General features: G+C 63.2%; 10 protein-coding genes across 11 annotated transcripts; 7 read left to right on the plus strand and 3 right to left on the minus strand.

The window, feature by feature from the left end:
• Positions 1-118: 118 nt before the first annotated feature.
• AMPP_2 (putative Xaa-Pro aminopeptidase P) lies at positions 119-2,776 on the minus strand. 2 transcript variants are annotated; one of them, XM_062773285.1, is made up of 12 exons: positions 2,536-2,776; positions 2,418-2,492; positions 2,174-2,372; positions 2,084-2,135; positions 1,501-2,042; positions 1,241-1,461; positions 1,155-1,198; positions 1,047-1,113; positions 814-1,008; positions 708-772; positions 541-668; positions 119-500 (listed from the first exon to the last, which is right to left on the minus strand). In XM_062773285.1, exons 1-12 carry the CDS (start codon positions 2,721-2,723, stop codon positions 264-266), a joined length of 2,013 nt encoding a protein of 670 aa, XP_062629269.1. In that variant the 5' UTR covers positions 2,724-2,776; the 3' UTR covers positions 119-263. The 2 variants fall into 2 exon arrangements, with proteins under 2 accessions (XP_062629269.1, XP_062629270.1); XM_062773286.1 differs by having other exon boundaries at positions 1,241-2,042.
• Positions 2,777-3,198: 422 nt separating this feature from the next.
• Positions 3,199-4,232, plus strand: CFIS2 (Pre-mRNA cleavage factor Im subunit 2; the record flags this gene model as incomplete). Its single annotated transcript, XM_062773287.1, has 7 exons — positions 3,199-3,263; positions 3,350-3,467; positions 3,508-3,563; positions 3,605-3,767; positions 3,808-3,883; positions 3,921-4,035; positions 4,081-4,232. The coding sequence occupies 7 exons, from the start codon at positions 3,199-3,201 to the stop codon at positions 4,103-4,105; spliced, it is 618 nt and encodes a 205-aa protein (XP_062629271.1). The 3' UTR covers positions 4,106-4,232.
• Positions 4,233-5,649: 1,417 nt separating this feature from the next.
• On the plus strand, positions 5,650-7,568 carry LOC62_05G006769 (uncharacterized protein). The gene is made up of 2 exons (XM_062773288.1): positions 5,650-5,856; positions 5,904-7,568. The coding sequence occupies exons 1-2, from the start codon at positions 5,723-5,725 to the stop codon at positions 7,441-7,443; spliced, it is 1,674 nt and encodes a 557-aa protein (XP_062629272.1). The 5' UTR covers positions 5,650-5,722; the 3' UTR covers positions 7,444-7,568.
• A 1,005-nt stretch (positions 7,569-8,573) lies between these two features.
• On the plus strand, positions 8,574-10,273 carry LOC62_05G006770 (uncharacterized protein; the record flags this gene model as incomplete). Its single annotated transcript, XM_062773289.1, has 4 exons — positions 8,574-9,202; positions 9,240-9,686; positions 9,728-9,890; positions 9,950-10,273. The coding sequence occupies 4 exons, from the start codon at positions 8,574-8,576 to the stop codon at positions 10,271-10,273; spliced, it is 1,563 nt and encodes a 520-aa protein (XP_062629273.1).
• Positions 10,274-11,244: 971 nt separating this feature from the next.
• TPO3 (Polyamine transporter 3) lies at positions 11,245-13,797 on the plus strand. Its single transcript, XM_062773290.1, has 3 exons — positions 11,245-12,142; positions 12,253-12,892; positions 12,945-13,797. Exons 1-3 carry the CDS (start codon positions 11,717-11,719, stop codon positions 13,658-13,660), a joined length of 1,782 nt encoding a protein of 593 aa, XP_062629274.1. The 5' UTR covers positions 11,245-11,716; the 3' UTR covers positions 13,661-13,797.
• Positions 13,798-13,997: 200 nt separating this feature from the next.
• Positions 13,998-15,910, plus strand: LOC62_05G006772 (uncharacterized protein). Its single transcript, XM_062773291.1, has 2 exons — positions 13,998-14,678; positions 14,730-15,910. Exons 1-2 carry the CDS (start codon positions 14,348-14,350, stop codon positions 15,761-15,763), a joined length of 1,365 nt encoding a protein of 454 aa, XP_062629275.1. The 5' UTR covers positions 13,998-14,347; the 3' UTR covers positions 15,764-15,910.
• A 156-nt stretch (positions 15,911-16,066) lies between these two features.
• On the plus strand, positions 16,067-16,668 carry LOC62_05G006773 (uncharacterized protein; the record flags this gene model as incomplete). Its single annotated transcript, XM_062773292.1, has 3 exons — positions 16,067-16,154; positions 16,308-16,431; positions 16,470-16,668. 3 exons carry the CDS (start codon positions 16,067-16,069, stop codon positions 16,666-16,668), a joined length of 411 nt encoding a protein of 136 aa, XP_062629276.1.
• A 53-nt stretch (positions 16,669-16,721) lies between these two features.
• mis13 (Kinetochore protein mis13) lies at positions 16,722-21,361 on the minus strand (the record flags this gene model as incomplete). The annotated part of the gene is made up of 9 exons (XM_062773293.1): positions 16,722-18,302; positions 18,346-18,590; positions 18,649-18,810; positions 19,373-19,595; positions 19,635-19,866; positions 19,915-20,266; positions 20,645-21,016; positions 21,233-21,239; positions 21,287-21,361. 9 exons carry the CDS (start codon positions 21,359-21,361, stop codon positions 16,722-16,724), a joined length of 3,249 nt encoding a protein of 1,082 aa, XP_062629277.1.
• Positions 21,362-21,827: 466 nt separating this feature from the next.
• GET1 lies at positions 21,828-22,754 on the plus strand. Its single transcript, XM_062773294.1, has 4 exons — positions 21,828-22,153; positions 22,238-22,423; positions 22,468-22,557; positions 22,602-22,754. Exons 1-4 carry the CDS (start codon positions 21,880-21,882, stop codon positions 22,691-22,693), a joined length of 642 nt encoding a protein of 213 aa, XP_062629278.1. The 5' UTR covers positions 21,828-21,879; the 3' UTR covers positions 22,694-22,754.
• A 28-nt stretch (positions 22,755-22,782) lies between these two features.
• Prdx2 (Peroxiredoxin-2) lies at positions 22,783-24,545 on the minus strand. Its single transcript, XM_062773295.1, has 3 exons — positions 24,500-24,545; positions 24,282-24,388; positions 22,783-23,747 (listed from the first exon to the last, which is right to left on the minus strand). The coding sequence occupies exons 1-3, from the start codon at positions 24,526-24,528 to the stop codon at positions 23,302-23,304; spliced, it is 582 nt and encodes a 193-aa protein (XP_062629279.1). The 5' UTR covers positions 24,529-24,545; the 3' UTR covers positions 22,783-23,301.
• Positions 24,546-25,509: the final 964 nt, after the last annotated feature.

Genomic DNA, 25,509 nt, shown 5'->3' on the forward strand with positions numbered 1-25,509 from the left:
TGGCGGAGACGCGTCGTCGTCCTGAACGGCGGCTCAACTGCGGCGGTGGCGCTGGGGTGGTGGCGTGGCCCCTTCTAGCGGTCTGGCGTTACTTGGCAAATCAACCCTGTGCAGGTCGCCATGATCAATCACTTCATCAACTCCTGCCTGTATGAATATGCTATCCGTCCGCGGAGAAACAATAGACTGCGCGGTACCGTGCCTTCTTCTACGTTCAACTCCTAAACCGCCGAAACCGCCGTTACGCAGCCGCAATGACATCACTACCAGGGGAAGATGAACTTGGGCTTGCAGACACGCTTAAGCCAGTCCCGTGCCTCGCGATCAAGCTCGTCCTCGAGAAGAGGCGTGAGAGCCTTCTCAACCGACGTGTTGTACTCGTTGATCCACTTGATCTCGGGCTTCGTCGTGAGGCTCCAGTCGATCATGCGTGTGTCAATAGGCACCTGCGTGAGGCCCTCGAAGCCGAGGTACGGCAGGCCGCCAAAGTCGTACTTTGTCTGATGGGTTAGCACTTGTACGCACGTGTAAATAACCCACCTCAACCTCCTTGACAAGGTACACGCTCTCAACACGCATACCCCACTGGCCCTCGAGGTAGAAGCCGGGCTCGATCGTCGTAACGTGACCGGGGAGGAAGGAGAAGCCGCGCGCAAATGCCACAGGGCCTGAGGGTTAGACCGCGGTAAGCTGGGACCCCCACTCACCCTCGTGAACCTCGCCGTAGTTGCCGACACCGTGACCGAGGCCATGTCCATAGTCGAGGCCATCCCTGCTGTGTCAGTCGTGACCGCGCGAGGCGTGCCAACTCACTCCCAGAGGAACTTCTTCGAGTAGAGCCCCAGTCCACCGGCATCTGCATTGCGAGGGAAGGTCTGTGTAGCCACCGCAATGTGGCCTTGGAGGACGCGCGTGTACGCACGCTTAATGTCGTCCGACGGCGTCTTGCCGAAGAACCAGGTGCGGGTGGTGTCAATGGTAGCGTCGAGGTACTGAGGTCCGGCGTCACTGCATGGGTAAGCGTGAGGAGAACGCATCTCACCCACATAACATAAGGCGTCTCGAGGTCGATAGTGGACTCGTTGCCGCGTGATGGGGCATAGTGGGCATTGGCTGTCGAGTTAGCTTTCTCCGATGACGCCTGTCATACTCACCAGCATTAGGTCCGGTTGCCGAGATGTTTGGGTAGGCAAGGCCACTGACAACGGTTAGGCTGGTCGTCACTGGGCGCTGCACTCACGCAAACTTGTCCTCCTGCCTACGGAAACGGGTGAGAACCTCGCCGGCCGCCCACTCGCCAATCTTCTTCTCTTCCTTGACGAGCCTCTCATCAAGCCAGGCAAACCAGCGGACCATGGCGCGACCGTCGCGGAGGTACGCGTTGCGGTAGTTCTGAATCTCGACATCGTTCTTGATGACCTTGGCGGCGTCAACGGGGCAAGTGATGAGGTTGACGGGGTTCTGAGTACTTGTCAGTGAGAAAAACGACCGGACACCTACAGGCTCGGCAGCCTTGATGAGAGCCCAGCTGCTGGCGTTGGAGGCAAAGATCCTGTACTTGGCCTCCTTGTCATCGGCGGGGACACTGGCGACGGTCTGCTTCACGAACGCCTCGACCTCGTCCACGCCATAAGGACGAACAGTGACGCCCGCAGCCTTCCAGTCGGCGAGGAGAGCCTGGTCGGTGACCTTGCGCTCGTCGACAAAGATGACGGCCTCGGTGGGCGTGAGCGCGGCGTAGGCGAACGCGACTGGCAGGAATGGGACGTCGGCGGTGGCACGGTAGTTGTACAGCCAGGTGATGGTCGGGAGAGTGGGGATAAGGTAGACCCAGTTGTTTGCCCGAGCGTAGCTGGTGAGAATGGTGCGAAGGCGAGTGATCTTGGACTTGGTCGACTCGCCCGACAGCTCGACGGGGTACGTCTTGAGGGGGCCGAGCGAGCGAGCAGGTGGGACACGGGTGCGGTCAACCAGGTTCTCCTTCACGGGGACCAGCTCGGTCGCCGTGGGAGACAGGCGGCTGACAAGTGACCTGGCGACGCCTGCGGTGTCAGCTGGAATGAGAAGAAACTCGTGAGCTCACCATCCGAGATTAGCTTGGGGTCGATACCGACGCGGGTACCGTCCTCGAGCTCCTAGTGACGTCAGCACGCGCAGAGGCTTTCAGACCCACGTTCACGACAAACTCGGCCCAGCCGCCAACGACACTGTCACGCCCGCTACCACCTGTCGAGCCGACACGGCGGACCTCCCAGTTGGCCTTGGGCACGGCGTCCTCGGCGAGGGCCCAGTAGCGCGAGTCGACGAACAGGAGGGCCTTGGCGTTGATCGAAGCCGAGGGGACGATGGCCGTTCCCGCCGATCCGTTGAAGCTGCAGTGTGAGCTTTGTCACCTCGTCCACAAGCTCCCCACTCACTTGGTGATGTACTCGCGGCGGCGCTCAGAGACAGCGACCTCCTCGGACTGGTGCTCGTCCTCGCTAGGGACGATGCTGATTGTGTGAGCATAGGTTTCTGACCCCAATTGATACCTACTACCAGTCAAGCTTGGCCTCGGCAATCTGTGCGCGCAGCTCCTTGAGACGCTCCTGCATCTCGTCCTCGCCGGGGCGAGTGGGGAAGGGAAGGAGTGGCTTCTCGTCGACGGCATACACCTCGTCGAGGAGGGTGTCGTCGTCCTTCTCGGACAGTCTGATGGGCTTGTCTCGCGTTAGGCAGTACATGATGGGGATGTGGGGCGTTTGTTGTTGTGAGTGGCAAGGATGAGGAGGAAGAGGAAGGAAGATGAGATGCAGGGGTTGTGGGGCGAGCAGGCCGGGTTATGGTTTGGGTGGCGTGAGTGACGGCGCGTGGTGCGTCATTCGGCCATGACCGTAGCTTGCAGGCAGGCAGATTCGGCAAACGGCGGCACCGTCACCGTAGTCACCACTTCTCGCTCCGAAATCAATCCAGCAACCACCTTCCTCGCCTTCCTTCCTTGCCTTCCTTCCTTGTCTTCCTCGTCTTCCTCGTCTTCCTCGCCTTCTCTCGTCGTGCTCGTATTCTGACCACTCCGCTGCTACGCCGCAGTGTATAAGAACCGGCGCAACCCAACTCACATCTCTCATCCTCCTCTTTCCTCACCACCCCGCCAACCCATCCTTCCCCTCTCCACCTCCCCCCTCCTCATCTTACCCGCTCACCCACTCGCCTAACACAATGACCGTCGTGATCAAGGACCCCGAGCCCATTGACATCTTCCCCGTTGACAACTACCAGATACAGTGCGCTCACCCTTCCCTTCCCTCACTTGCCTTCCTCCTCCTGCTCCTCATTCGCCAACTCACCACCCACTGACACCCTCCGCCAGGAGCACCTCGATACAGCCCGAGGAGGACTCGTCTGTGGCTGATCGCATGCACCGTCTCCAGGACCAGTACGAGGAGACTGGTATGCGCCGCTCGGTCGACGCGGTGATCGTGTGCCATGTGAGGTTTCACAGCAGCCCTCCGCTTCTAACCTCCCCAGGACCACGGCTTCCCCTGCATCCTCACCCTCCAAGTTGCCAACGACTTCTTCAAGCTGTAGGTGGGAGGGCTGGAAGGATGCCACTGACACCTGCCAGCCCTGGAGGCTACCTCGACCCCTCGGAGGACGACGAGACCGGCATGGTTCGCCACCTGCGCGACCTCCTCAACACGGCTGGCAAACCGGCGACCGAGCAGCCCCAGTGGGAGGTGCGCGACCTTCTCTCCATCTGGTGGCGCCCCAACTTTGACGGCTTCTTCGTGGGTCACATTCACCTGTTGCCCCTTGCTCACCCACCAGTACCCGTACAAGCCCGCGCACATCACCATTCCCAAGGAGCGCAAGAAGATCTTCCTGGTCACCGTGCCGCCCAAGAGTGGGTGTTGGGCGTGGGGGGCTAACTCACCCACCAGTCAGCATCGGTGTCCCGCTCAACATGAAGCTCCTCGCTATCCCGATCCACGAGTTTTACGACAACACGCAGCGCTACGGGCCGCAGCTCAGTGCCATCCCCCACCTTCTCAGCCGGTGAGCTGACACCACTGCACTCAGCTCGTCACTGACTCTCAACAGCCTGACTTTCTCTGCCAAGGACTAGGCCACCTCAGCCGCTCCCTCCCCACCCATACCCACGTACCTCGGCCTTTAACACATTCATTCTACCCGGAGCCTACCTACCGCGTCCCACTACGTAGCACGTTCACGAATAGCCACGGACATGTATACCATTGCGTCTTCGAGAAGTTGAGTGACCGAGAAGGAAGTCGCAGCCGTTTCGACGTCGCCGCCCGTCGGTCTCAGGTTGAAACAGCTCTCGCTTCTCATGATGCGCAAACTTCACTCGGTCTCAGAACACCCTTGTGGCCAGACCAGTCTCAAGTAAGTACGCGGCGTAGGCGTAGGCTGATGCGAGCTCTCAGATCCACCGGCATGATGTAAATCCGGCAGAAGGACGACCATGCAACGCTCCCACTCGTCATGGACGACTCGGCTGCCGCTGCCGCTGTCACCGCCAGCAAGCAGTCACCTACCTCGACACTCGTACACCTGCCGGCGACGTTGTTGCAGCAGCTGTCAAGGGTCAAGTCAAGGGCAAGTGGATAACAATAACAACAACATCACCGAAGTCTAGGCCCAGGCACCCTGAACAAAGCGAAGTCGCCGATAACCACCAACGTCGTCGTCGCCATCATCGGTCGGACAAGCGACGCGGCTCCCCACGCACCACCCCATGCAACAGTCTGTCGGATGTAAGTGTCGGGACATGTTAATGCATACATAGGTAGATCTACTAGCTGTTCCCTGGGCACGTGGTTTTGCGTATGTAGCTGCCACCGGCGGCACGGCACGACGAGGGATAAAGCCGAAGGCCAAGCAGCCAGGGAGGCAGGCAGCCAGACAGCCAGCGGCGCCGCGCATGCCTCGGTCTGCGGGGCTGCTGCGGTGGGCGATGCATGCGTCAAGCCAAGCAAGCAAGAGGTGGAGCAGTGCACGGTACATGCGTAGCAGGCCCACAACCTCGAGCTGGCACCACTCTAACTCACTCCCTCACTCACTCACGCACTCGCTCTCTCACTGCCCACCGCTACCGCCGGCCCGTTCCCACTTGCACGAACATGTGGTCTTGAGCACAAGTTCTGGGTGTGTTCGGGGGGTACCTTTTTTCCCACCGGAAGCGACGAAGCATAATAATCTGTCGAGGTGGTGGTAGGGGTGTACGCGCAGTTCAGGCAGCGAGCGAGCGACGCGCAGGCGGTGGATCAAGAGACCGCAGCAGTGGCGGCACTGACAGCAGTGACGAAGGATAATCACCGATGACGTCGTGTCCCTGGTGTTGTAATTTGCGTCGTCCGCCGTCCGTCGGTGGCAGCGAGTGAGGCGTTTACGCGGCCGGCCGACTGGCGAGGAACTCCAACAACCACGCCTGCGGAACACTGTGCTTTCTTTGATGACATGTTGCATGTTGCCTGGGCGGCAGGCTGGGGGCTGGGCACGGCGCAGCGCAGGCAGCGCAGGACAGCGCCGACTGTGCTCCCTCTCCGACCGCGGGCGCTCGTCAGCGCGCCGCCTCTTGTCGCGAGAGGTATAAGAAAGCGAGACCTCGTCCCCCTCTTCCTGCTCATCACGCAACGCTTGCTGTATCCTCTCCTCTCCGCCCACTCCACTCGCCACAGCAGGCTAGCACACCACACCAGACCCACCTCACAACACCGCAATGAAGGTCAACGCTCGCCAGATCCTCGCCGGTATCGCCGCCGGCGGCGCCGCCACTGACGGCCTCAACGGCACCGCTACGCCCGCCGAGGCGTCCCTCACGACGGCTGAGCTCACCAACGCTGCTCTCCTTCCGTAAGTTCTCCGGCTCCCTTCCCCTGCACGAGCTCACGCCCCGCCAGCTTCTCGAAGCAGTGCCGCGCCGCGCTCAAGGAGGTCGTCAAGTCCGACGGCCCCGTCGGCCAGTGTCTCCACACGTCCCTCGTCTGGGCCGGCCTGAACCAGAACGCGTCCCTCGTGCCCTACCTCGACAAGTGGGTGCAGGCGACGTGCACCGACGCGCCGTGCTCGGCGGCGCTGCTGTCCAAGGCGGCCGACTTCATCGCCGACAACTGTAACGACCAGGAGTCGGGCCTGAGCGTGCCCCGCAAGTGGGCGCACGAGATTGTCAGCCTGTACCCGCTCGCGCGCGAGATCTCGTGTCTCCAGACCGAGACCAAGTTCCCGTACTACCCCGGCGCTGAGGGCGCCAACAACGCAACCGCCACGAACGGCACGACGGTCGACACCAACGGCACGGCCGCGACCAACGGCTCCGCCGTCGGCGTCCTCCCCGTGCCTATTGGCGGCAACGCCACCGTCGCCAACGGCACCGCCGCGGCCACGAACGCGTCTGCGGAGACCGGCCCAGAGTACTGCCTCGTCGGCATCGCCGCCGAGCTCGAGGCCGCCCTCGGCCACCCCTTCGACGTCAAGTCGCTCATCCAGCTCGCGTCCCTCAACCAGACGTCGGCGTCGGCCCTCGTCGCCAAGATCCCCAAGAACGTCATCTGCAGCGACTGCGTCTACGCCACCCTCGACCTCGTGTACCAGTCCGTGCCCGACTGGTTCATCGTCCACCCCGACCCCAACGTGACGTTCACCCCCGACGCTGTGGCTGCCACCAACGGCTCGGTCGTGAACGGCACCACTGTCGACACGAACGCGACCGTCGCCACCAACGCCACCGTCGAGGGCAACAACGCCACTGCGACCAACGCCTCGGCCGTCGCTAACGGCACCGACGCCAACTCCACCGGCACCCCCTCGCCCATCATCGCCCTCCTCCAGGGCTACTGCGGCTACACGCTCACCTCGAACGGCACCATCCCCGACTCGATCAGCCTCGGCGCCAAGGACTCGACCTACACCCACCAGATCGTCGCCGCCAACGGCACTGTTCTGTTCACTCCTCCCCCTCCCCCCGCCACCAACGGCACCACTGTCGAGGGCGGCAACGGCACTGTCGGCACCAACGGCACGACCGGCACCAACGGCACTCTCCCCACCAACGGCACCCTCCCTACCAACGGCACCGTCGGCACCAACGGCACTGTCGGCACTAACGGAACCACCGGCACCAACGGCACCGTTGGCGGCAACACCACCGTCGGCGGCGGCAACACCACCCTCAACGGCACGACCCCCGTCGGCGGCGGCAACGGCACCAACGTCACCTCGCCCCTTCCTGTCGTCTCGTCGTCGGTGTCCTCGGCCTCGGCCTCCGAGTCCGCCACTGCCACCGTCTCCGTGTCAGTGATCCCCTCGGTCAGCCCCTCGGCCACCGCTGCCTCCGAGTCGGCCGCGGTCACCACCGTCCCTGCCGTCTCGGTCTCGGCTTCCGCCTCCGCCTCGGCCTCGCCCGTCGGCATCGCTGGCCGCAGGCGCAACAACTTCTTCTAGACGGGGCATACATGAACGCTTTCGCTGGTGCGCAGCAAAAGCTCCCAGCACCTTACCCCACCCACTTGGGGTTGTTACATAATGTCCCCTACATACATATAATTGATGAATCGTGTACTCGCAGATGTGGCGGGGTTGGGGTTGGGAGGGGAGGGGAGGGGAGGAGTGGGGGACCGGGCCGGGGCACAAGCTACGTTGTTGTCGCTGGCGGCGACGCGACAAACGCGACGTCAGTGGAGTCGACCGCGTAGTTGTCGTCCGTCGGTCGTCGCGTCGTCGCCACACAAGGCGCCACATATCCCTTCCGACGGATTGTCCCCCTCCTTGATGTATGCGCGGCGAATGTATCTGTGCTGGCCTGGTCTGGCCAGCCCCAGAGAGGACGAGCAGGCCTCGCGTGCTAGGGTGTCAAGGTGAGATACGCGTCGCTACTGTAGCTGGCGGGTGAGCGGGTGAGCGGGTGAGCGGGAGAGCGAGGTCGAGTTGCCCTGCATCTCTGAGGATGTGTGCCGGGCCGAGGAGGCCAGACGCAACACCCGCACCGCAGAGACCTCAAGTTCCCCATCCAGCTCATGACGAGACACCGCTAAGACTGGCGATCTCGAGTTGATGCAGGAGACGAGACGACGCAGTGCTACTCAGATGAGATGACTGCCACAGTAAGCTGGGAAGCCATCGCCCGCCCTGGTCAGGTAGATAGATAGATAACCGGTGAATGCCTGCCACTGATTGATCGCCAGACACCATGCACAGCAAAGTCCCCCGGCGTCGGCCCGACATGCCAAGCCTCGCAGCTGTACGTACACCGCCGCAAAGCGGCCACTCGCTGCGGATGGCAGCTCTCCGACTCGACAGCAGAGCACAAGCTCACGCACGTTTCTTGTTGCCTGGAAAAGTGGGCTTTGTGTCTTGCTTGGCTGTCCCGTCACGCGCCCGCCGCAGGTCGTGTGCCTGGATTGTTGTGACGCGGGCGGGCGGGCATCACCGAGGCACACCCACCCCGTCCTTGGCGTTTGCCATGTTCACGAGCGAGCGAGCAAGCACTTATTGCAGTGGGGTGGGGTGCGCACTATGAATGAAGGCAATGCAGCTGCTGCAGCTCTTGACATCTCTGCATCACCACTCACACCATGCTGCTGGCCAGAATACCCCTCCTCGCCGCCAGCGGGCTCGCGACCCTCGCCACCGCCGCCGCGGCGGCGGACCTCAACACGCTCCTGTTCAACATGAGCTTGTCGGTGATGGACCCCGTCGTGTTCTCCCTCGACGCGCTGCAGCCGACCTTCCTCGACCTCGTCAACACGCCGTACCAGGAGGGGATGGTCGGCACGGGGCCGGTGCGGCTGTACTCCAACTCGAGTAACTGGGGGAGCAACAGACCGTCCGTGTCGATCGCGTACACTGGCACCGAGTTTTATGTGTATGGGTGGTGGGAGAACTGGAACACGCTCAGCAATAAGCCGCTCAGCGTGTGGTGGAACGGCTTGTCGACGCTCAACACGCACGACGGGATGCCGGTCCTCCAGCCTGGCCCCGACGGCATGTCCCTGCTCGCCGACTCGCTCGTGATGCCGAACGGGAACCCCAACGCCCTCAGCTCGGCGGGCAACGCGTCCCTCGTCGCGTCTATCGCTGCGGATCCGTTGAATCCGTCCCGCGTCGGCGCGCACCAAGGCCGCTTGACGGTCAACTATGCCTCTGGGGGCGGCCGGCTCACCATCTCGGGGGTGACAGTGACGTGCATGATGGAGGCCGAGGCGTGGGTATGTGTCTAGGGACCTTGCTGACGGCGGCAGCACGACCATCAACGACGTCAAGGTCTCGACGGTCCCCTTCGTGCAGGACGGCCGCGCGAACCCGTACTTCAACTACTCGGACCAGTGGGTCGTGGTGAACGGCATCGGCGGCGTCGGGGGGCAGGCGTACACGCCGTACCCGTTCCTCAACCACACGATCGGGCAAGGCTTGGCGACTGTCACGGTGCCAGTGCCGCCCAACACGGCGTTCATGTACGTCACGGGCGTGCGCTTCCCGCGCGCCGGCCCGCCAGACTTTGTGTGGACGCCCGACCCGCCGTACGCCGCCGTGCGCGGCGGTAGCGTGAGCCCCTACATGAACAGCTCCTACGTGTACCCCGGGGCGATCATGCACATGCAGACGCTGGACCCGCGCAAGACGTACACGCTCACCATCAAGCCTGGCAACATGCTCGGGCTGGACAGTGCTGTGTTTTACTCGGCCTCGTGGGTGCCGCGCGCGTTGGGAGGTAAGCTGACCATCACAGCTTGAATGGTACCGGGACGGTCGGCGACCCCAGCCGTCCGACCAACACACCTGGCGCCGGAGTTGGAGGTGCCGGTGCGGGGACGGGGGGCACCGGTGCAGGGGCAGGCGGCAAGCCCGAGTCGCACAACAAGCTGTCAGCCGGCGCGATCGCAGGAATAGCAGTGAGTGACGTGACGTCTCGCAGGCCTTCCTCCATCATACCTCCTAACCCCCCGCCCAGGTCGGCGCAGTCGTCGGCGTCGCCCTCATCGCAGCAGCCATGTTCTTCCTCGGTCGGCGGCACTTCCGGCGCGAGCTGGCGGAGCGCACGAGCCGCTATGTCGACATGCACACCGACACGGCGGCGGCGCAGTACGCCGACGAGCACCGCGTGGCCCCATACCCGGCCGACAAGGGCTACGTGCCCGTCGCGACTGATGGTCCGCCGCCGTCGTTCGTGTCGGGCCCGGTGCCGGGGGCTGCGGCGCCTGCTGCGCCTCCCCGACCGCCGTCGGTGCGCACAGCGATGACGCGCGGGACGATGCTGCCGCCGTATCGCGAGTGAGGGGGCGTGTGGGGAGACTGGCTGGACTGGAGCGAGACGCGAGGCTCAGTCGCGACTGCTGCGAGCTTGGAAGCGTCGCGTCGAGACGGGGCGAGACGGGCGCGCCATAGGCGACGGGTATTGTAGCCCCACGTATCCCGGCCTGCTGCGAGCGACAGGCGGGCAGAGCAGCACCGCCGCCGGGCGAGAGATGAGCTGGACAGTGTTGATTAGTGATGTACAACCCCGTGCTCCGTCAGCAATCGTAGCAACAGCAACAGTGGACGGCTGCGGGGCCTCCCCCCGGCGACGACGTATATGTAGCCCCAGTCCAGGCGTCGTCACCAGGCCGAGCTAGGGTGGGCGCCAGCGGCCGCCGGCGAGCTGCGGACCCGAGGTGGCCCCGAGGTAGCGGGTGTGTGCGCGGGCGTGCGATGCGATGCGCGTCGGCCATCGAGTCGAACGTGCTCGCCGGGGTCGGTGCTCGTCGTGCGTCACCTCTGCGCGACTTCGTTATGCTTGACTCGCTCTCGGCCGTAGGCGCCGATATCTTTTCCTTGTTATTGGCTGGTGGGTCGATTACCCGCCTAGAGCCGTGCCGCGAGCGTGCCGGCCGGCCTTGCGGCCCCGCCTAGCGCCAAAGTGAGCGATAACCAGCCCCACTCACCCGTCCAGGTCCAGGCTTCCGGCGGTGATGCGTCTTTAGTGTCCGCAGCAACTGCAAGGTGCAAGCTGACTCGTGTCCTTTCCTTTGCCTGTCACTCCGCGCTGCTCGGGCAGGACGCGCGCAGGACAGGCAGGACAAGGATGCAATGAACCCTGACAATGTTTATTTGCGGTTCACTCTACTCTTTCGACTAGTGCCATTTGCTCTGTTGCCCCTCTGACGGCGTGCCTCGAAACGGCAAACCAAACCAACAGCGTCATCATGATCATGTGGTATAAAACTCTCGTTTCTCAGGCGAGCGGAGGCGGGGAGGAGATGACCCACAACTCACCCCCTTCCTTCCTTTGCATTGCATCGTGCTGGTCTTCTCTTCACTGGCATTTGGTTAGCTAGCATCTCTCTCGACTCTCTTATCCCCATTCCCTACTACTACTGCCCAGCGTGCTGTCTCACTGTGGCATTATCATAATCTCCACGGTGGTCTAGACGCCGCAATCACCAACCCAGCACGATTGATTGACACGGGGCTTGCTCTACACGCTTGTTTGTCTCTTTTGTTGCCTTTGGCCCCTCCCCCCCTCGCTTTTGACTAGCGTCGTTTGCGCGACCCACGTCATCCAACTTCTTTGCATCACATTCTCGGCAAGACGGCGGCAAGACAGACACCCTACCCTACATTACACACAGACATCGCAGAGCTGCCAGTCACCAGGCGAGCAGTAGCAGCAACTCCAAGCCCCCTGGCCGCCTGATAATCTTCACCCTTTGGCTTCCATCCTCCCTCCCAACCACACAACATGCCAGAGTCGCTGCACACGGTAGAGTCGACCCCGACACAGGTCAACACGGTGACCAACACGGCCGACGAGACAAAGGGACAGTGGGCCGACGTCGAGAAGACGGCAGCCGACCACCAGCACACTGCCACTCACGAGGAAAAGCACCATCCCCACCATGAGAAGGCGTCGACCAAGCCTCACCAGCCGCCGACTTACACCGGCGGCGACGGCACCATCCCCATGCGCAGCTTGACGCGCGCCCTCTCGACCCCGCCCGCCGTCGGCCTGTTCGGTGGTGTCTCGCCCACTGGCCAGGACGCAGAGGAGGGTCTCGCGCCCGCCCGCTCGCGCGAGGAGGAAGTCGAGCGTGAGCTCGAGCGTGAGGCCAAAGGGTTCGACCCGTATGCTGTCAAGTTTGAGCCTGGAGAGAAGATCAACCCCAAGGTGAGTGATGCGAAGGGCGCCCTCGCTGCCCGCCGGGCTTGAACCAAAGAGGCCCCGGCTCTGGAGCCAACCGCCGGACTCCTTACGAGCGCCCGCTGACGCCACAACAGAACTGGTCCATCGCGTACAGGTGGTACCTCACTTCTCTTGGCGGTATCCTCGTCCTGAACTCGACCTTCTCGTCCTCGGCCCCGTCGGGCGTCACCGTCCCCATCATGATCCACTTCCGCATTAGCGAGGAGGTGGCTATTCTCTGCATCTCGCTCTTTGTGGCTGGTTACTGTCTCGGTCCCTTGGTCTGGGGCCCCGCCTCAGAGATCTACGGTCGCCGGCCCGTCTTCCTCGTCGCCTTTGTCGTCTACGTCTGCATGCAGGTCGGATGCGCGCTCGCGCCCAACGTCGGCGCGCTGCTCGCGTTCCGTTTCATCGGCGGCACGTTCGCCGCTGCACCGCTCACCAACTCGGGCGCACTGCTCGCCGACATCTGGGACGGAGACCTCCGTGGCCGTGCCATGGCGCTCTTTGGTCTCGCACCGTTCGCTGGCCCGTCCCTCGGCCCCATTATTAGCGGCTTCATCGAGGTCACAAACACCAACTGGCGCTGGATCTACTGGATCCTCACCATCTTCGCCGGTGTTTGCTTTATCTTCGTCCTCTTCACCCTGCCCGAGACGTATGCGCCGATCATTCTGGCCAAGAAGGCCGCTCGTCTGCGCAAGGAGACGGGTGACGACCGCTACTACGCGCCGAGTAAGTACATTGCGATGGTGGGCTTGCGCCGCACCCGCTAACACTGCCTCAGTTGAGCGCCAGGAGGTTACGTTCAAGGAGCGTATCAACGACATCCTTTTCAAGCCCTTCATCATGCTTGCCCAGGAGCCCATCCTTCTCGCTATCACCATCTACATGGCTTTCGTCTACGGCGTCGTCTACCTTCTGTTCGAGGCCTTCCCCTTCGTCTTTGTCAAGATCCACCACTTCAACGCGGGCGAGAACGGCCTTGCCTTCCTCGGTTTCTTCACTGGCGGTACCATCTGCACCCTGTTCTACGTCACCGTCATTGACTCGAGGTACCGCAAGTACCTTGCCAGCGTCGCCCCCAATCCCCCCGCCCCCGAGAAGCGCCTCGAGCTTTGCATGGGCTGCGCTTGGCTGCTCGTCATCTCCATGTTCTGGTTTGCCTGGACCGCGTACCCCCACATCCACTGGATGTCGCCCGTTCTGGCCGGCGGCCTCATGGGCATCGCCGTCTTCGGCCTGTTCGTCTCGCTGTTCAACTACATCATCGACGTCTACCTCTGGTCGGCCGCCTCGGCCCTCGCGGCCTCGACTGTCGTCCGTTCCGCCTTTGGTGCCGGCTTCCCGCTGTTCGCCACACAGATGTACAACAAGCTCGGCACTCACTGGGCCTCGTCGCTCCTCGGCTTCATTGCGCTGCTCCTTGCGCCCGTGCCATTCATTTTCTACAAGTATGGCCCTATCCTCCGCGCCAAGTCCAAGTTCACGCCCAAGTTCTAAGCGGGCGTGGGTGTGGGCCTCGGCGCCCAACCTCCCTCCACTGTACATTGCACTCTCGCATCGAAAACTTATAACAAGAAACACACTACATAGACATGGCATTGATCTGGCTGGGGAGAGTGTAGCTAATAGTGAGGATGATATGCATCATCGTTGCGGAAATGGGCGGGTTGTGAGTGGGTGCAGGTGCAGGTGCCACTTGGGTTCAAAGTCCCTCGTGCTGGACGGGAGCAGATTTTTTTGCCACCAACAGTTCCCCGTGGGGTAGGATGAGTCGCCCGCCGCGCTCACCTGCCTGGATGCAAGTGGATTGCAATCGTCCGTCGACGACCAACATTGTTGATGTCCTTCTTATTCATCGTCGTCTCTATCTCTCTCTGTCTCTCTTTTTACTCTTCTTAACACATAGAACAATACCCCCCTCCCCACTCCCCACTCTAGGGCTCATCGCAACGACAAACGACCAAGCGACGACGACGATACCCTCACACAACACCCACAAAGCGGAACCAATCCGCACTACCACTCCCACCACCACCACCACCACCTCCACCCACCCAATGTCCACAGTCTAATCACCCACCCACCACCACCAAACGTTGCAAACACAACCTCCTCCACCACCCACCCATTACTACACCTTCCTCACACTTCACCCACCCAGTGGCAACTCCACCCAAGGTCACCATGTCGCAAGGCGTCATTGACCTGCGCTCGCCCACGCCCGACCCTCTCAGTCTGCCTCCTTCCCCCAGCGTCGGCCGCAGCCGCGACTCGTCGTTCCGCCCGTCGCCCTCGCGCCGCTCGACCACTGTGCCTTCCCCCGTCCGCCGAGGCGCCCCCGCCCCCGCTGCAGGGCCTTCTCAGCTGCGCCCAGCCGCCGAGGTCATCGACCTGAGCCTCGAGGACGACGACGATATCCAGCCCCTCGCTCGCTTCGTCCACAACGCCGAGGCTGGCCCCGCGCGCCCCCGTCACCCACACCTCGAGGCAGAGCGCTTCCGCAACAACATGGCGGGTAAGTCTGATGGCAGTGTAACCAATTTGCGGTGCTTACCGCCTTGTTCAGAAGCTGATGAAGACGATCTTGCAGAGATCGACGCGGCCCTCGCCAGAGCCGCACCCGCGATGGAGCGCTTAGGCGCCGCCTTCGGCATTCGTAACGACCCACCACCGGCAGTCAACCCCCCAAGAGGTATCGGCTTTGGCGGGGCCGTCTTCCGCCGCGGCAACCGCGAGCTGCGCTTCAATCCCAATGGCGCGACTCGCCAGTTCCACATCAACCCTGCGGACGGCGTCGCTGCGCCCCCCAACCCTCCGGCCGACGACGCTCATATGGCGACGCGCAGCACGGGGCGCCGCCTCCGCCAACTCCACCGTCTCGTCGACCCCGACTACGAGCCCGACGAGGCCGATGGTGATGAGATGGCCGCTGCTGCCGCCGCTGTCGGAGATCTCGACCGCCTTTACCAGCGACTCCAGCGCCCTCGCCCCGCTCCAGTTATGCTAGGCGACTTCTTCCAGTACCCTCTCGGCGGTGGCCTCATGGGCCGCGCACCCCGCGACAACGACGTGCCCACCATTCTTGCCAAGGTGGTCGCCGACACAGTCCCCGAGGCGCGCAAGGGATTCTCGAGAACATGGGAGGCCGAGGAGATTGACGCCGACCCGACCGACAAGGCCATCCGCGTCGACGACCACGGTCGCGTCATCCCACCAACGCCGAAGAAGAACCGCAAGCCGTACCTCTCCTGCGCACACTGCGTCAACGCCCTGCGCGTGTCCTCGGCTCAGCGCGACCCAAAGGACCACGTCTGGGCGCTCCGCTGTGGCCACCTCATCGACCAGCAGTGCCTCCACGAGCTCTGCGCTGCCGCCGCCGAGGGTAACGGTGACGCCGCCGCGTCTGACGAGCCTGCAGCCAAGCGCCAGCGCCATTCGCCAAGGAAGTCGAAGCGCAAGACGGCGGCGCGCCCGCCCCCGCCAGCCGAGCATTCGTGGCTGTGCCCCGTCGCCGACTGCAAGCGTGTCCACGTCGCGCAGCTCGTCGACGGGCAGTGGACGCAGAAGCAGGGCGTCGGCGCCATCCAGATTTACGTGTAGAAGGGGAGTGGAGTAGAGTTTACCCAGCGGCCAGTGTCCCGCTGTAGAGTTAGTTGTCCACCACCATGTTGTGTAGTAGTAGACCGAGTCGCGCAAGCAGCGCCCTCTGTAAATAAGTAAGAGCACCATGCATAGGCGTGGCAGGAGATGGTGTGGTGGTGTGGTGGTGGTCGTCCCCAGCTTGAGTGGCAAGTCACTCACTGTCGTCAGCGTCCGTCGTCGCGGCGATTTCAAAGGTGGAGGTGGGTCAGCCAACTCGACTCTCAACTACCCACTCGACGATCTCACTCCACCACCACCACAATGGCATCATCATCGTTCCAAACGACCCATCCGCAGCCATTCACGCTGGCCGAGGCGCAGCAGCTGGACGTGGGCGTGATCGTGGCGGGTGAGTGCGGCGCGGGCAGCCAGCCAGCCAGCCAGCCTTGCTTGCTTGATTGCTTCCTCCTTCCTTCTCCTTCCCCGCGTCGCTCTCTCTCCGTGTCCAACCAAGCAAGCAACCAAGCAAGCAACCCACTCCCGCCCGCCGCTCACACCACAGAAATCACCCGCCTCCAAAACTCGCTAGCCCACCTCGCGACCTCGCAGGCGGAACTAGCCTCCTTCTTGGCTGAGGACGACGACCCCGACCTGCGCGCCGCGTACGATGAGAACGCCGGCGTCATGTGGGTTAGCTTGTTCAAGGTGATGCTGACGCCGCCAGCGCGAGCCAGGAGGAACGCGTCGCCATGCTCCGCCATGTGCTTGAAGGCAAGGTTGGCCGCGAGAGTCTGGGGCATTATGGCATCGCGCCGGCCGACGAGACGACGACGACAACAGCGGCCGCGTCGGCGCGCGCCATGGTCGTTGATGACACTGCCGCCGACGACGATGACGCCGCCGCCGCCGGCCTCCACCTGTAGCCATACCAGTACCACATGCATAATATACAACACTGCACACTACCCACACCCCCCTAGAACTTGGACCGGTCCGCGAGTCGCCACTCCTTGAGCGGGCCCCACCAGCTCCAGCTCGAGCTGCCGGCGCCAGCCTCGCCGCGCGGCGTTGCGGCCCCGCTGCCGCCCGGTCTGGCCGTGTGCTCGTCGGCGTCCGAGTCCTTGTCGCTCTGGTGCGGGTCGTCCTCGTCCTCCTCGTCGCCCGTGGTCGAGTCAACGTCCTCCCAATTGCCCTCGTGCGTCTCGTGATGCTCGAGCTCCTCGGGCTCGTGAGTCATGGGGATGTTGATCACGCTCGCGGAAGATATCCTTGCACGGCGGCTCCGGCGCGTAGACGACCGCCCGTCGTCGCCAGACTCCTCGGCCAAGAGCTGGTTCGCCCTCAGCTGCCGCTGCGCCTCGTGCAGCCTGCGCGTGCTCTCGTGGTGCTCGCGCACACCGTACGCGCCCAGGTCCCAGCCTTCTGGAGGCTGCACCGACGTCCCAGCTATTGTCGGCACGCGCGAGCGGCGCTCGGCCTGCTCGACCGCGCTGCGCCGCGTCGCCTCCTCGTGTGCGCGTCGCAGGCGACGGAGGTACACCTGGAACCAGGTGAGCGGGTACGCGAACACTTCTCGTGCTGTCTGCGGCGGGTGGAGTGACGGTGTGCGCGACGTCGACGACGTCTCCGAGTTGGAGCTCTGCGGGTGTCCGCCCGAGCCATCCTCGGCGCGGTCGCGCTCGCGCTCGTGGTGAGGCTCGCGGAGGCGGAGCGACCCGAGCTCAATGTCCTCGTGGATGCCGTCGTGGGCGACGTCATGGACGGAAAGGCGAACGTCGTCGACGACGACGTCGTGGATGCCCTCCTCGACATCGCGGCTCGGCGGGGCGGGCGGCGCTGTGGCTGAGCGCCGGCCCGCGCCGCGCCGGCGCGTGCCCGACTCGTTGGAGCCAGAGTTGCTCCCGCCGTTGGGGTGCTGCACAAAGTTGGCGATGCCAGTAGCCATACCCATGACCGACGTGGATGCTGTGCGGATCGTCGCGCCCATGCGCCGGTTGGCGGGGGTCTGCGTGCCGTGTGGCGTGTTTGCGCCGGGTGTCTGGGCACTGATGACCCCGTCGCGGTGTGCTCGTCGGGCCGCACGCTTCTTCTTCCGGATGGCGCGCTCCATAATATCCTCGACTTCGCCGATGCCCATGCCGGCGCCGACCCACCACCACCACCCGAGCCACGTCTGCCAGAGCACAGCGGCCCAGATGAGGTGTTGAAGCCAGTCGATGCCTTCTTCCTTGACCGCGACGAATGATGACGCGGTGGTGACGAACGCGAGGCCGAGCGCGCCACCGCCAAACACGCCCGTGCCGCCGTCCAGGCGCCAAGCGCGCTTCCTGTTCACCAAGAAGCCCCAGATACAGAGGGACAGAGTGAAGATGAGCAGGAGCGTCGAGGAGAAGACGTTGCGGATGGCGTCGCCAAGGTCGACAACGGTCCGGTTGCTCGACATTGTGCAGAAGAAGAGGCCGGAGGACGCAATGGCCAGCGGGCCCAGCGCGAGGAAGATGAGCCGCGCCTCTGTACGCGAAGGATACAGCAGCGTCAAGAACTGGATGTGGGTGAGCTGGGATTGTCAGCGTTGCGTTTCCTCCGCGTCGCTTGCGTACATTCGCAAGACCGTTGCTCAGCGCTTGGAGGAGGTACCATGCGGCGTTTTCCGCCGTGGTCCAGCTATCGCCCGGTATGCTGACGCTGACATAGTCGAGCATGTACGGCCAGTGGTCTGCCTGCGTGGATGCGTGCCGCAGGATGACGCCGATGCGGGTCGCGACGCCGATCAGCACGGATATGATGGAGGCGAGCTGGAGGCCATAGTTGAGCGGTGCGAGGGGGTAGTGGTATTGGGTCGTGACTGGGCAATGTGTTAGTGAGTGACCCAATACTGGCAAGCAAGAAGGGCGGGCACGCACACAGCAGGTGGATCAACAGCACCACCAGGAGCGTCAGCGTGATGCCGCTCACGAGCAGCTGGATCGGGAGCGAGTAGCTGAACGCCGGCTGGTACTGCAGGTACGGGTCGTCGGCGAGGACGATGCCCTCGGACATTGCGGCGTGGTGGCGGCGGCGGGCGCCTCGCGGTGGTGTCGGGGGTCGTCTGGAGGGCTCGGTGTCGGCGCTGGCGCTGAAGTTGTGGGTGGATAACAAAGCGAGATGGAGATTGAGGGCCTGTTCGAGCGGCAACATGCGTGGGTTCATTGCAGCAGCACCAACAACGGGCTGCGACGGGAGCAAATCTCTGTGGCGTTGAGACCTTGCCTCGGCGAGTGCTAAAAACTACACCCCACTCCAGTCCCTCGACGCCTCGTTGCCCTTGCAAAGCATGACCCCCCTCGCGTACATCTCCCTTGTGAAACGACACAACATTGAGCAAAATAAAGAGCAAAAATCCGAATGTAAACTAGCGATTATGAAACGACTATCTCGCGCCTCGCGCAGCCTACCGCGCTGGCCCTGGCGTCCCTCGCCCGTACACTCCGGCTCGGCGCGGTGTGGTGCCAACGCCGCCCGCTTTCCGCGCGGTGCCACCAACGTTTGCTGACGGCCGTCGTGGTGTGGCAGTGACCGGCGCCACGGAGGCCGCTTTGGCCAGCGTTTCTGGCGTCTGCTGGCTCGCGTCGGCCGCAGCAAGCGCACGAAGCATGTGCATTGGGTCGGCGCGTGATGACGGCTGGGCGGATCCAGCGGCCGAGAGCAGCGCCACGGCGTCAGGACCGTCCGAATCTGTCGACGGCAGCTTGCCCGTGTCGTCTTGTGATCGCAAGTCGGCGGCAAGCGACGAGAAGATGCCGTCGAGGAACCGCGTGGCTTGCAGTGAGTACTGCCGTGCTTGGTGTGTGGCCTGGTGAAGCATATCGACCTGGGGTGTGAATTCAACGTCAAAAAGCACTCAACTCACCTCCAATTCCACGTCTGCAAAGTTGCTCGCAGACGCAGCCGCACCGTCCCCATCGCCCGCCGCCATGACTTCGTCCGACACGCTGAGAGCGCGCTGGAAGAACTCGGCGGCACCAGACACATCTGGCACGGCGTGTTGTCGTGCCGAGGCATTCAAAGTGCTGATCACCTTGGCTTGCATTTCGTTTGCTCGCGCGCCAATCCGTGTCCAGTCGCGATCTTCAGTCTTCATCCTGGCGTGTGTCAGCGAGATGCCTACCATGATGCCACGCCCCACTCACCGCTTGATGACGGCGTTCTCTTTCTCCTGCGTCTTGCGGTTCTCGACATTCCGGGGATGTGGTCGAATGTTGAGTGCCGAGGCCGACGCGGCCGTGCTGGAATCGCCAAAGACGTTGGTGTCGACGTTGCCTTTGGCCACGTTGGAAACGAACTCGTCAAACACGTCGCCGACGAGCTTGTCGATCTCGTCGGCGTCTGCTGCTCGTCGCTTCCCCTTGTTTTCGGCCGTGTGCTCGTCCATGGCCCGCTTGGCGCACCACGAGATGAGCCATCGGGCTTTGATGGGCTCTGGGATGCCAGTGTCGATGTGTCGATAGAACTGGTCCGAAGGGACGGAGGAATGGGGGTAGCCTGAGGAGTCAGCACACTCTCGCCTCTCAAGGGCGACCACAGCACTACACGACCACACGACCACACGACCACACGACCACGAGCTCGACGGTACGACCACACGACTGACTCGGTGGCACCACCACACGACCACACGACCACAACCACAACCACAACCACAACCACACAACCACAACCACACGACCACAACCACAACCACAACCACAACCACAACCACACGACCACAACCACACGACCACAACCACACGACCACGACCACAACCACACGACCACAACCACGACCACAACCACGACCACAACCACACGACCACAACCACACGACCACGACCACAACCACACGACCACACCGCCACAACCCCACACCACACGCCGACTCACTTGGTTCGCCGCGGCCAAAGCTCGAGCTGGCACGTTTCCCGCGCATCGTCAACGAGCTCCTGCGGTCCATCTCGTTGCGCATGTCCCGATTCCGCGAGATGATGGGTGTGTCGGCAATGGGGAGGGGCACGACCATGTCGCCGAGGGGGCGCGTCGACCTGCGTGGTCGCCGTGCGCTGGTCGGCGGACCCATGGCCCGCGAGGCTGGCGGGCTCCCAGGCGGCGAGGGCGGCGGGGCAGCCGACGGCCGTGGGCGCGCGGCGCGCTTGAACGAGAGGTGCGGGACCGGCGCCAGCGGCTTGGGGTTGAAGATGCTCTGCGCGCCGCTGGACGGCAGGCTGTCGTCTAATGTCGCCGCTGCGTCGTCCTCGACTAGCGGCGCCGGCCCCGGCCGGGAAGGCACCGGCGAGGGTTCTCTTGCTAGCCTTGCTCGTGTGGACTCTCGTCTCCGCGCAATCTTGCGCGTTGATGGCGGTGGTGGGGGGATGGCCTCGTCGACCTCGTCTAATGTCTCTGCGATCGGCTGGGGGTTGAAGCCTCGCCGTACGTCAGTACCCTCCCGTATCAGCTGGTCCAAACTCGACGCACCCTTCTTCTGCGACGACGTCAGTCACTGCTCAGCGAAGCACACACGCTACTCACCGTCCGTGGCCGCTTGGCAGGCTCGGCCTCGGCGGGCTTGGCCGCCCGCTTGGCGGACAATCCACCATTTGCCATCCCTGCCTTGCTGCTAGATGCGACGGCCTCAGTGGTGGTGGTGGCAGGAGCGGCGGCACGACGAGATGGGGTCCGCGCGCCCTGCCGTGCGGACATGTCCGAACGAGGTGCCAGCTGTATGTGGCCTGGAGGGTCGTCGTCGTCGGCGGCGGCGTCGGCTTCGGCGCGTCCTGGTCGTCGGAGTCGTGTGCGCCTCGATGCGGGCGCGCGCGCACGATGCAAATGAGTGTTGTTGGGGTGTGATATGTGAGTTGAGTTGCCAGTGAGTGACGAGTTGCCATAGTGATTGTTTGTGTCGCCGTCTGGGTTGTGCGTGCACGGAACCTTTTTTTGGCGCGCGTGGCTGGATCGTGGAATATTTTGGGATTTATTCTTTTGGAATTTATCCCATCAGCTACCACCAATGACCTCAGCGCGCGTATTCGATGTGTTTCCAGTCGTCGACGTCGTTGATGCATTTCACGATCCCACGACCGCCCATCAAGCAAGCAACTGACTACTCACACGCACACGGCACAATGGCAGACCCCAACCTCGCCGTGCTCATCTTCCTCCTCGTGCTGCTCACGCAAGTGGTCGCCTGGATCGGCAAGAGCGTCCTCCAGGACGTCGCGTCGGCGGCGTACACGCGCGCCTTCCTCGGCAACGTGGCCAAGGAGCAGCGCAAGCTCCGCAAGCAGGTGCTCGACGACAAGGCCGAGCTCGGGCGCACGAGCTCCCAGGACGAGTTTGCAAAGTGGGCCAAGCTGCGCAGGAAGGTGGACAAGGGACTGGCCGATTTGGAGAAGTCGAGTGAGTAGTGAGCCAGCGTTGCCGGCGAGCGGGCGCCGATCCGATCATAACGCTGTCTGAATCCACTAACCCATCCCCTCTCAGACGCCAAGCTCGCCGCCGCCCGCTCAACCTTCACATCCCGCTTCTCGACGCTCATCTGGCTGAGCACCACCGGCGCCCAGTTCGCCCTCATGTGGTGGTACCGCGCGCAGCCCGTCTTCTGGCTGCCTGAAGGCTGGGTCCCAGGACCAGTGGGATGGCTGCTGCGCTTCCCGAGCGCGCCTCGGGGTGGGTCGCATGACATCACCGTGACAAAGACGCTGACCCGCCAGGCTCGATCTCTGCCGGCGCATGGAGCACCGTGTGCAAGCGCGTGCTCGTCACTGGCGAGGAGCTGGTCAAGGGCTACCTTGCGCCTGCCGGTATGTGCTGTGTTGTGGAACCGAGTACTGATATGCGTTATCAGCCGTCGCGCCCGAACCCGTCGCTGTGCCCGTCGCTTCGCAGCCTCCGCCCAGCGCCAAGATTGAGGAGATTGAGCACGAGAAGCTCGACTAGAAGCACCCATGATCGACAAGGCAAGCCAGGATCGACGCCCGCCCCCGCCCCCGCCCCCGCCCCTGTATCACAACACCAGTTGCATCAGACGCGCATAGACACCGACACACATAATGGCTCCTATATGTACTGCTACAACTTGCTGCGGCGGATGTGCGCGCTCGGCAGCCTCGGCCCGGGCGGCGACTGACCGCTCGCTCACATTGATTTTGCTACTTAAGCCTCAGCCTTGGCCCGCTTGCTGGGCTTCTCGGCCGAACCGGGCTCCTTGCGCTTGTTGGACTCGTCGGCTCTGCGCACGTGGTCAGGTTGGACGGACGTGGGGGGGCTAGGGAGCGTGGTAGGGGGCCAACGTAGATAGCGCGCGGGGAATGGGACGAGCACGACAGGGATGACTCATGGAGAAAGCTACACTGCTGCGCCGAAGCGCCTTGGCCACGCTTGGGGCCGCTCGCACACTCTTATCACTGGCAGAGATCCATGAAGGCATGCCTATCTTCCTCTCTCGCTCTCTCTGCTCTCTTCCCTCCTCCCGCTCTATATCGCTCTAGCTCTAGGGGTGGGGGGTTGGGGTTTGGGTTGGTGGGGTGGTTGCGCTGGCGCGACGCTTACTGCTTGATGAAGTACTTGGACGCGTCGGCCGTGTCGATCGTGTCCTTGCCCTCCTCCCAGCCGGCGGGGCAGACCTCGCCGTGCTCGTCGGTGAACTGGAAGGCCTTGACGACACGGATCGTCTCCTCGACCGAGCGGCCGACGGGGAGGTCGTGGATGTGCGAGGCGCGGAGGGTGCCCTTGGGGTCGATGAAGAAGGTGCCGCGGAGCGCGATGCCCTCGTCCTCGAGGAGGACGCCGTACGCCTTGGACACGGCGTGGTTGCGGTCGGCGAAGAGGCCGAGCTTGAGGTCGGGGCCGAGGCCGCCCTCCTTGCGCGGGGTCTGCGCCCACGCGAGGTGGGTGTACTCCGAGTCGGTGGACACGCCGATCACCTCAGCGCCGATGGCGGCGAACTGCTCGAGGGCATTGTTGAAGGCCAGGATCTCGGTGGGGCAGACGACTGTGGGGGAGGTGGTTAGCACATTGTTCGCAGTTCGGCCGACGCGCCGACGACGTGACGTGCGTGGGCGATTTTTTCAGATTTGGCCAAGGCGGGGCTGGCTGGGGTTGACGCGCCACGCGTGCTCCCGGCAACCCTCCTTTGGGTCCACAGGCCAACAACTACTCCACAACACTCCCAGCGACTCGAGTCGAGGATAACTGTAAGAGTGGTGGGCTGGGGCCATGGGGATTTTGGGAAGCATGCACGGGCGGTGGGGCCAGTTGCGGGGGTGGAGGTGCCACCGCCTACCAACCACCCTCCCTCGGCTCTTTCTTCCAACCGTTCTTCCCATCAACCGTCTCCCAGACTCTCGGAACGTGCTTAAACGATCAAGAAGACGCAGCGGAACGTTTCTAGACGCCTGCGCATGCAGTGGGAGAGGTGGTTGGCGCGAAAGTGGCACTTTCGCCCCACCCCTCCTCCTCGCCTCCCTCCTGCCTTCCAGCCCTCCTCCTCGGCCCTCCCAGAACCTCAGAACGCTCTATTACTCACAGGTGAAGTCGAGGGGGTAGAAGAAGAGGACGACCCACTTGCCGAGGTAGTCCTTGAGCGAGACCTCGGAGAACTCGCCGTTCTTGACGAGGGTGCCGGTGAACTCGCTGTGTGGGTGTTAGTGGCAGTGGTGGCGGGCGCAGGCAGCCGGGGCGCATGCATGTACTGTGCGGCTGTACACTGCACGCTGCCAGCTTCCCACACAACGCTTTACTCACGGAGCAGGCTTCTGGATGCGGGCGGACATGGTGGTGTTTTTTGGACGGGAGGGAAAAAATCGGTTTTGCTGGAACGCCTGCCAGAGGTTATATACCGCCGCCGCTGCGCGCCGCGCGCCGCGGAGTGGTCCGATCGGACGTGGGCGACGCCTGCCTGCCAGGGTGGCGTGCTGATGCATGACTGGCGCGTCCTCCCTGCCCTCGCGACCGATTACACCATAGCTGAGTCGACTGGCATGTTAGACCCGACACCGGCCGAATGATAACGCAAGCACACACGCCCAAATAGCTCAAGAAGCCGAGAGAGACGCGGCGAGAGCCCACCACAGCCCACAGCCCATTGCTGTTCCATGCATGTGGGCGCGGCATGCATAGCTCGCTCGCGGCGTCGTGCTTGGCCGACCGACGAGCCGCCGACCACCGCCGAAGCATGTTCCAGAAGCTAAGACACGACAGAACAGAAGCTACGCGCCAGACACCAGACGCCCCCACCACGCACGCCATGCCCCGCCCCACTGACGCGCAGACGCGCCAACAACATGAACTTGACTCAGCGTGCCCAGGTGTCAGATCCTTGCCCGACGGCGGGCGTCGGTCCGTTCTTCCATGCGGCGTTGCGTGGCGCGCGTACGGGCATTCTCCGCGACGCTGGGTCTGGACACTGCGCGCGCTGTTTATTTTCTTGCCTTCGCCGGCAAGAAATGCCTGACGGGTAAACCTAGCCCTTTGCTCGACACGACACGGCGCACACACCCCCCGAAGCTTCTTATCGTGGCCAATGCGACTGCATCTGGAGCGATAAGGGGCGAGCAGCTCCACCGCATGCACGTCTTGCGATGCCTACACACACATAGCAGCTGGCTTCCTCCTGTTCAGCGCAATTTCTATGCAAGTGACACGTGTGCCGACTCTGTCCTTGTATCCTTGGCGTGGACATCCTCCGACGACAACGGAAATGCCCACCGGCGAGCGGGGGCAAAAATGCCACATCGTCCAGGGTTGGTGTCCCC

Source organism: Vanrija pseudolonga, chromosome 5 (assembly GCF_020906515.1).
Source record: "Vanrija pseudolonga chromosome 5, complete sequence".
NCBI lineage: Eukaryota > Fungi > Basidiomycota > Tremellomycetes > Trichosporonales > Trichosporonaceae > Vanrija > Vanrija pseudolonga.